We start from the raw sequence: 9,650 nt of genomic DNA, 5'->3' as shown, positions 1-9,650 counted from the left end.
ATCGAGGTGCGCCGACAGAGCAGCGTCGCACCCCGTTAGACAGAGACGTCGTTGTCCAGTGTCCCCCGCCGCACACGCGCACGCATGCAGGCGCACGGTGCAGCGGCGATGACACGGGCGCGGGAGGCGGGAGGCTCAACATTTGTACACATTCGAACTGTCCGCATGGGTGCGTGTCGGTCCGCTCGTCGTTAAGGAAACGTTTTTCATCATAGCACTCCACGCAGCCACAGCAGCAGCAGCACCAGCGGTGGCACGCCGCACGGCTGCTTCTCCTCTCGCCATCCGGAAAACGCGCACACAGCACGGAGACGCCACAGCGCGGAGCTACACGACGACAGAGCGGAGATGCAATGCGTGATGTCGACACGTTTGCCGATTTCGTGAAGTGCGGAGGTGATGAAGGAGAGGTAGCCAGGCGTGGAGGGCAAGAGGCAGCATGAGAAGCGGTTGGCCAGGAGGAGACGGGGCGGCGGAGAGGGTAGGCGGCATCGCGAAGGGTGGCGTGGTAGTCGAAAGGTGGTCGGCTGCCGACAGAAAAAGCGGTGGTTCGTGCTGCGATGTAAGGGCTCAAGTAATAGTGTAGGTTTTCTCATGATGCGCTGGCGTGTGCGTGTGTGTGCGTGTTTGTGTTGCTGCTGAGGTGTTCACACCTGGGCACTGGCAGGATGACTGGTGTGTGTAACGGCGCTTGTGCTGCCACGGGGGTCGCGCCAAGGTCAACTGATGATATCCTTCACGCAGGCCCAGACGTACACACACACACACACTCACATGACCGCGCCTTTCACGAGACTTGTGCTGAGCGTCATGCAGCTGATCATGGCTGCGTCGGGGAATGAATGGAAAGCGCAGCAGGTGGGAGCGTACACCTCCAGTGCGTCGCAGCGGCGCTTGCTTCTTGGCTTGTTAGGGTGTTCGTTGTTGAAACCCGGCAAGGGTGAGGTTTTGATGCTGGAGCAGCAGTAGCAGTGATAATAGCAGTCGCAGTCGCTCGTGTAATTTGTGTTGCTGCGTAGATTAGGGCGGCGAGGAGAGGGCGCGAGAGAAAGGGAGGGTCACAGACGTGCTTCCATGGCGAGAGCCTGCATGGGCACATCCACGCACGCACACTGAGCGCGCGACGCAGCCGGCTGCTTTATTCATGCCCGGTCTGGACGTCTCTCTCTGTTTCGCTACTCGCGTTTATGAAAGCCATCCGTCCGTGCCCCTCCCTCTCTTCCTCAGTCGTCTTGTCTCTCTGTATGAGCCTCCTCATGGCAGAGCAAATTGGCGGCGTTCACGTATACCTCTGTGCGACACACATGCAGCACGCAAAGTCCCAGGTCGAGGACGACCACCGCACCATCCGATGCTGTTGCTGCCGCTGGCAGGGCTGAGTCGTCGGCGTTGCGCTCTCCACCGTCGCCTCGGGAGGTTGTGCGAGCTCTTGAAGAGGAGCCAGTGCAGTATTCGGAGGCCGCCGACGACTGCAGAAAGCCAAACACGCTGGACACGCGTTTTTGGGGCCCTGTGGGCTCTGTAATTGATGACGGCGTGTTTCTCTGTTGCGTGGCGGTCGGAGGCAGGTATCGCAGCCACTGTCGCCACTCCATCTTAAATCGATGGTACTCCTCCGCTATCAAGGTACCCATCACGTCCAACGGAGGCGACGGCGACTCGCCATCCGCGCTTGAGGGCATCGGGGATGCACTGTAGGCGCTGCCTTTAGAAGACCCTGCATACAGGGATTCCTCATTCTGAACGAGGAGCTCGGCACTTCGCAGCTGGCGCTGCGCTCGTGGTCCGTCGTCTGCGCCGACGTCTCCGTCGCTCTGCTTGGCCTCCCTTCGGGCGTCGAGGATGGAGGCGACAGACGCCTCGCCAAGCGCCACCGCTTGCACAGACTTTCCGCTCGACAGAGAGGCAGACGGCAAGCCAGCGGACGAGAGAGACGCGGCGCTAGAATTGGCACAGGTGTCGATGGAGGAGGAGGAGGCGGAGGCGGGACCCGCACCTGCCACCGCGCCAAAGCTGCCAGGGTTTCTGTGGGGCTGAAGGGCCTCGCTCAGTCGGCAGTGGGGCTCGAGTGGGACGCGACGATCCACAGCTGGCCAGTCAGCCGGTTCAGTCGCTGGAGGCTGTGCATGGTTCAGAGACACAGCGAGGCCCCCGCAGCTAAGGCACGGGGCACTCCGCGTGCCCTCCTCGTCGTACTCGTACACCTCCATGCCGTATGGCAAGCATGATGGCGTCGACGACGACCCCAGCGCCACTTGAGCAGATGATGGACTGTCCTGTCCAACACTCGTCGCATGGTCTCGGATAGAGTGTGCCACTGCGCCACTGGCCGGGCGTGTGCGCTGCGTTTCGTGCGTGACTGCCGACCCTGCACACGAGCTCTCGCTTCCGTTGTCGGTGCGCGCCGCGGCCTCATCTGCTTGGTCCGGCGCCCCCTCCTCGTCCGCTTCTTCATCTGCACCACTCCTGCCACCGTCGCCATTAGAGACCTTGCTGCGCAAGCAAGCTGCCGAGGAAGGCGTAGCTGCGGCCCTTGCGGACGCGACGACTGCGGAGCGAAGCAGCGCATCGTAGTCCACGCGTGACCATACTGCAACTGCCTCTGCTGAAACCCTGTTGCCTTCACGGCCACCGCTGCCGAGTGTGATGTGGGAGTCGCTCACATGGCGGTTGTGCGATGGCCCTCCGCATCGCAGCATCAGTTGCGCACATGCCCGCACCACCTCCGTCACTGCAGGGTGGCAGAAGGCCGGTACAGCGCTCTCGTGCGCGACAGCATCGTGGCGGGTTGTACCGACCTCCTCGCAGCCACCACTTCTGATGCCTTTGTTGCCCTCGTCTGTTGTCGACACCGTCGCCGGAGGTGCGGTTTCTTGCGCCACAAACGTATTGGCGTCGTAGAAGGCACTCAGTTGTTCCCACCAGGCATTAGACGAGGAAGGGGCGGGCGAGGGGCCTTCCTCGCCGTCGGAGGAGTCTTCCCGGGCAGCCGCTGCGTGTGCCACCCGCCGCAGTACCTCCAACCCAGCCTTGACCTCGACGTAAAACAGCACCGCGCGGCCCGCCGACGAGGTCGGCGGCAGCGCACCGGAAGCCGTCCCAGAAGGTCCAGCGTCACTCAACACGTCCTGCAGAGAGAAGAAAGTGTTCACTGTCACCGCGGCTGTGTCCGGCACAAGGGACCACTGCAGCTCCAACGACGGAGCCTCCGTGGCCGAAGTGGATGCGCAGTGGTGCTGTTGCTTGCCCTTCTCGCCACACCTCAATAATCGGCGTGGCCGGCACAGCAGAGGGGCGACAGGTGCCAGTCGAAGCACGCATACATGCGGCGGCAAGGTCGCCGTCTTCTGCGTCATCTCTACCGGTGACGAGGGCTCTGACGTCAAGCTAGGCGCGTCGTGGTATGGGGATGCCACGGCAGTTGCTGTGCTGGAAGCGCTCACCGGAGGCGGCGGAACACGACACTCTTCCTGAAGAAACAATAGTATCCGCGCGACCTCCTCAGCAGCTGCTACGCGCTCAGCATCGCGCTCGTGCCGCGGCCGCACCGGCGCTGCGAGCCTGCCGTTGCAAGTGCTTTTTGCCGCCCAGAGTTGCTGCGCGCCTTTGAACACCTCGCGGTGCCACCAGTGCGGGGCGTCATGCAGGAAAAAGCCTGTCCACCACTCTTGCTGCGGCACCGATACGCTCGCAACGGGCGGCAGCGGCAAAGGAGGCAGGTGTTGTACCGGCGCTGTGGACAAGGCAACATCAATGCTGGGAGCGGCTGTCTGCGCCGCTGTCTTTGCGCCACCACACAGCCAGCGCTGAGGGACATCCGCGATGGAGCTGGGTATTTTGTAGCACCTGCGCAGCGCATCAGGCAACTGCCACGACACCGGTCCCGTGCCCGGGGTAGCCATCGGCGCCGATGCCGATGAGGCGCCTACGTGAGGCGTGTGCGGATTGCAGGTCGGAGATACACGGATCCACCCCACCTGCTGCGAGAGAGCCGCAAGGAAGAACGGATCATCCGCATACTGAAAGGTGGCAGCCTGCGCCGCTTGCACGCAGCACTTGTGTGCAGGTGGTGCCTTTGTCGTCCAGGAAGGCCACAGCGACAGCATGGCTGACTTCGAAGCTGAAGAGGAGAAGGAGGACGCGCGGGAGCTCCTGGCAGCGTCTCGGGCCCTTCTGGCAGCCGCGTCGTAGTCGCGCAAGTTCAGCGGCAAGCCGGTAAGGAGGTCGTAATTGGGGTACCTCACGGGTACTGGTGCTGGCGACCTCGAAGAGGGGGCACGCGAGTGGTCGCTGGCACCGCGAGCTGCATCGAGCAGAGATGGCACTGGCTTCACGCCCGCGTTGCCAAGGCTCAGTTTCGCAGCGACGTCAGCTCCCGCTGCTGCACCTGCACGAGAAAGCGAGGCCGATTTTACGTTAGGGCTGGCGACAAGCCACGCCTTTCGCAAGCGCAGCACCCACTGACTGCAGCGCAGCGCCGCTGGTATCTGTGCGCCAGCTGTGGCTGCCTCTACTGCCGCTTCCACGACTCGTCCATCTTCACTGGTGCGCTTCCAGGCCTCATACGACCTGCTGGAAAACGCGCACCGTGAGGCGGCCGGGGCGGCAGCGCCTGCTGGACGGCTACACACTGCACCGATTCCCGCACTACCGTCGCCCGGATCTCGAAAAAGAGGCGTCAATATTTCAGCTAAACCGCTGGAACGACGCCAGCAGCTCGGCAGCCAGAGCCGAGGATACGCAGGGCCCTGCGCATTCAAGCCTATCCGGAGTGCCTCTAACCGACCTGCGCCGCCCTTTTCAAGAGTGTTACTCCGCGTAGCAGGCGTGCCGCACATGACCGCGTTCCTGTTCGCTGTTGATCGAGCTGCACCAGCACTAGCATCAGCCGCATCCTCATCACCGTCGCCCAGCAGCGCGCCGAGGAGCCGCTCCTCCATCTCCGCCACCTGCACGTCTGTTTCTGCCACCCAACACTGCCCGTTCCAGACGAGATGTGCCAGCGGTGATATAGGCCACCGCAGTCCTCCGCATGGCTTCGATGGCGAGGACCGCAATGTTGCAGGTGAATGCGCAGCGCCGTGGCTGCTGTGGTCAGCCGATGCTGCCAAGACACGGCTCAGTCCTTGCCAAAGTGCCCGCTGCAAGGCGGCGGTGCCACTCGTCTGCACCAACGGGGTGCGCTCCGCATACACTTCCACCGGCATGCGATGCACAGCCGTGCGCGGCGGGAGCCAGGCAGGGCTGTTTGAGCACTGATGGTTGTACACCGCGCAGGCTCGACGGGTAACACAGTGCTCGGTGAGGGCAGAGAACGTTGACTTGGCATCGAATCCTCTCTCAGCCACGAGGGCCACCAGCGGCACGCGCTGGCCAAGTTGCGCGACGGCAAATGAGCGCAGTGCAAGCGCCGACGTCTCCGCGCAGGCTTGTGGCTCGCTGTACTCACTGAAAGGCTGCCAGGTGTCCCTGTCAGCTTGGTGGTCAGCGGCAGTGGCGGTGCGCCACGAGGTGGCTACGCTGCCTTGCTCCTCGCCTTCTACGTCGGACTTTGCGAGGGAAGCCTCTGCAGTGACGACGGAGGTGGTGCGGGACTGCGTTGATACCTCACCACCTACGCGTGCAATCGATGGGGCAGCGCCTGACGGTTTGCTAGCACCACCGCGGTTTCTCTTGACGGCAACGGCCGCCGGCAGCTCCCGCCGCGCCATCTCGTCATGAGCGCACGTAGCCGCTCCGTGCAGGGTGAGAGGAAGGCGTAAGCCTGCTGCCCACGGCAGTGTGGCAACGTCGTGCAGCATCAGCAGTAGCGCAGCACCGCTACCGCCGCCATCAACGTTCCAGTCTGCAACGCGCGCGCTCCCCACGGGCACTGCTGTGCTTTCTCCTTGGGCCGCACCTAGACTCGCTGAGCATCCGTTGGCCGGCAGAGTGAGTAGATCGCATTGACAGAAGTGCCGTGGCGACTGCAGACGTGCGCAGTGGCCGTAGAAGGCTGTCACCAAGGGTACAGGCGGGTAGGCCATCTGCAAGGCTGATTGTATCGACCAGCTGCAGAGCGTGCCATCTAAGTCACGGGCTGCGCCGTCGTTGCCGTCGTTGGAAAAGGTCCACGACTGGCCCGGCGGTTCCCTTTTCGTGTTTCTCTCGTCGCGACACCCCGAGGTTGGCGGCGCTGCGGCGCCAGATGCGCAAGCGGTGACAGCGGCCATTGCCGCAGGAGCTCCGAAGGATCCCCCGCATGCGAATGAGCCGATGTGAATCCGCCCACCTGCGCGGCGATTCAGCGCACAGCAGACAAGCATTGCCCGAAAGGGTGACAAGAGGGGGTGTGGAGGGGATGGGCGGTGGAATGGGAAAGCGTCAGCGCGTCTGTGTGCGTGACGGACTGCGAGGGTGAAGAAGACGTGGCTCAACTCATACAGATGGCAGGAGTCGAAACCCCTCCCTCCCTTGATCGCCACCCCTCTAAAAAGACGAGCCCCTCCTCACTTTTCGCTGCTTGTATCTGTGTGCATACACATGCGAATATCCCTGTGCCGGCGCGTGCTCGCTGCTGATGCCACTCCGCGAGCGTTGAGAGCAGCTTCTCTTGCTCTAATCGATGTGTGTCGGGGCGATTTGCACGTGATGAGGTGCACAAGGGGTGCGGAGGGGGTGCCGAGCTCGAGCACACATACGCGCGTGCATTGGAGACGCACCCCGGCGCGACACTGGTTGCCTTTCGTGGAGAAGAGCAATGCTGAAACGGCGTGAGCGCAGGGGAGCGAGTGATAACCAGAGAGATGGAGACGGAGAATGGGAGAGCTGGCTACCAAACGTGTAGAGGCCACTCCGCGGGCCAAGGGCGAAGAATGTGGCCAGATGCACCCGCTCTCTCTCTCTCCTGTTGCCGAGTTCTCATCGCGGCTTCTCCGCTGTTCCAGAGGCTGGGGCGGGGGAGTAGAGTTAGGGGGGAAAAGGCGGGGAGGGGGGTTGAGCACGTGCGCTGTCGACATGAGGAATGAACCATCCTCTACCGTCTTGTCAAGTTGCACTTGGTGCGTACTTTGTGTCTTCTGCGACCTTTCCTTTTTCAATAAAGGATTAGAAAGCGCACTCGGAGCTGAAACGAGAGAATAAAGTAAATATAGAAAAGCGCACAGAGATACGCGGTGTGTGATGTTGGTGGTGATTGGGCACAACGGACGCCACTGTGGACACTTTTGCTTGTTGGTGACTCACAGAATACACTCCGACACAGGCGTGCAACCTCGAGAAGAGGTCCCTGCCATGCTATATGGCCCGTCGACACACAGCGAATGTATACGCGTCTGCGAGCATGTTTTGCTCGAGATTCATGGAGGGGAGCCGGCCCAACACACATACACACGCACACGCACACGCGAGAAGAAAAATTCGTGTGTGCACGCACGCACGCATGCGCGCAAGAGTGAAACCGATTCCAAATCAAGGAGCATATAAAAAGAGAGAGAGGAGTGGCACAGAGAAAGGGGGGATGGGTGGGGTGCGTGGGTGGTGTTATGGACCATGCCACTGGTGCTCGTGCACATGGAACCTCCCGCCCACGCATCTCACCCATCCCCATTTTTCTGTACCACGCCATTGCCAACTCTTTACCCTTCTCTTTCATCGCCACCCGCGCATCTCCTGTTCTTCTCCCCTTCGTTTTCAAAGAAGAAAAAAAAACAAAGAAAAGCAAAAAAAAATGTTTACTTCCGTGTGTTATCGAATACTCCGTGAGTTGTCGATAACACAAGAGACGCACACACACGCACATGTATACAAGGGGTGACGGTGTTGGTGTTGGTGGTGATGGGAGAGCGACGGGAGCAGTGACGCCTTTTCGTTTCGCTTCTCACGTCGCTGGCGCGTCGGTTCATCCACGCGTGATTCGAGGTTGTGCATGCGTGCATGTGCGTGTGCGTGCGTGTGGGTGGGGTAGGGAGGGAGGGGGAGGAGGTCGTATTGTTGAGGGATGCGCAGACGCTGGAGGTTTTGCGTTTTGGGGTTATTTCAAAGAAAGGCATCGAGAGAAAGAGTAGGCGAACGAGCAATCAGAAACGAAGCGCGCGCGCACACACAGTAAGCAAGAAGACTAGAGCAGACACGGCGCCAGATAAAAGAAAAATACGCGTAAACCGAGGTGAGGAGCAGAAGCCCCTCCTCCGCCATCCCCTCCCCTTTCTCTCTCTCTCACGCATTCTTTGCACACACTCGCGAGAAGAGAGGGCGAGGAAGGCGGAGGAAGGCCCAAGAAAAAAATGGAAACGAAGAGGTCGATGATAAAAGTAGCAAACTCACAGAGCGAAGGTAGCAACAAAGACAGCGAGCGAGAGAGACGGCGCTTATCCCCCCTCCCCAAATAGAATCGAAGAAAGCAGCCTACTGGAACAAAACGCATGCACACACACACACATACATATGTATATACATCCATCCATATATATATATATATCTCCAGGCAACATGGCATAACACACAGACAGACACAGATACCGGCGGTCAAGGTGGACACAACCCCAAGACGAAAAAAAAAAGCAGAGCTCACCAAAAGAAGGCCAAGGGGTGGAGGTCGCCGACCACGAACGCTTCCGATCTATGGAACTATATATCACTACGTCTCTTCAGACGTCAAGAAAAAAAGAGAAGCGCTGAAAGAGGGAGGGACGAGCTGTAGTAGCAGAGAAGGGTGTGTGGTAGCGGAGAGAAACGACATATACAATAAGCTCAAAAACGCAAAACAGAACCAAGGGACACCGAGGAAGAGTAGAATAAGAGGGAGAACACACACACACAAACCAGCGCAGATGCAGACACAGCCAAGGACATGAAGCACGCTCAGAAGGGAAAAGTATCGCGGACAAGGACACACAAAGTACAGAGGATTATTTCGCTTGCAGGTCTCACGTAAAAAGGCACAACAGCTAAGGAGGAGGGGAACGAAGGGAGAAGTAAAGGGTGAAGTGCGAAGGGCGGGTAGTAAAACCAAAAACCTAAAAGGAAGACGCCCAGTAAGGAGAGTAGCAAAAAAAAAGCGAACATATGAGCAGGAGGGCGGAGACAAGGCCGCAGCAGAGGGACAAGGGAGGGCTGCTTGTGGATGAAGGGGGGGCAGTAGGGCTGCAGCGCTGATGGTGGTAGCTCGTCTGGACGTTGATGCAGCTATCCCCTCCAGTCCCCTCCCCCTCTCTCCTTCCATTTCCTCTGTGCTCCTTGCCCGAGACCTTGCCGCAGAAAGCATGCATTATACACCAACACGTGCCATTTTTCTCCCCAGTGCGCTCATTCCCAGCCGCGAACAAGTCAGCGCATATACACGCACACACACACAGTCACAGCTCACCCGTCTCTGGCTAAGCCCTGATCGACCAGAACAAGCCGCCCTGCCGTCGAGCCGGGCCATGCGTCTAGCAGGCGCTTCTTGGCCTTTCTCGTCCCTTCTTCGGGTGCGTGCTGCGCGGCCGGCGTCAGACGGAGACCCCGGGTGGACAGCATGGCTTGATCGATGCGGGCCACCTCGAGAGTCCTGCTCGAGGACGGAGGCGGTGGAATCCGTCGTGCGGGTAATAAGGGGGTGGTGGAGGTGCATGCCACATGAGCTCAGCGAGGAAGTTGGCCAGCCTCGGGCCAGGGCCCTCCGAGATCCT

The 9,650-nt window shown here is 60.2% G+C and overlaps 1 protein-coding gene across 1 annotated transcript; it reads right to left on the bottom strand.

The window, feature by feature from the left end:
• Positions 1 to 1,223: 1,223 nt before the first annotated feature.
• On the bottom strand, positions 1,224 to 6,026 carry LDBPK_180710 (hypothetical protein, unknown function; the record flags this gene model as incomplete). Its single annotated transcript, XM_003860036.1, has 1 exon — positions 1,224 to 6,026. The coding sequence occupies one exon, from the start codon at positions 6,024 to 6,026 to the stop codon at positions 1,224 to 1,226; it is 4,803 nt and encodes a 1,600-aa protein (XP_003860084.1).
• Positions 6,027 to 9,650: the final 3,624 nt, after the last annotated feature.

This window comes from Leishmania donovani, chromosome 18 (genome assembly GCF_000227135.1).
Source record: "Leishmania donovani BPK282A1 complete genome, chromosome 18".
Classification (NCBI taxonomy): Eukaryota; Euglenozoa; class Kinetoplastea; order Trypanosomatida; family Trypanosomatidae; genus Leishmania; species Leishmania donovani.
Note: the sequence above shows the minus strand (reverse complement) of the source record. Positions and strands in the feature narration are given on the sequence as shown.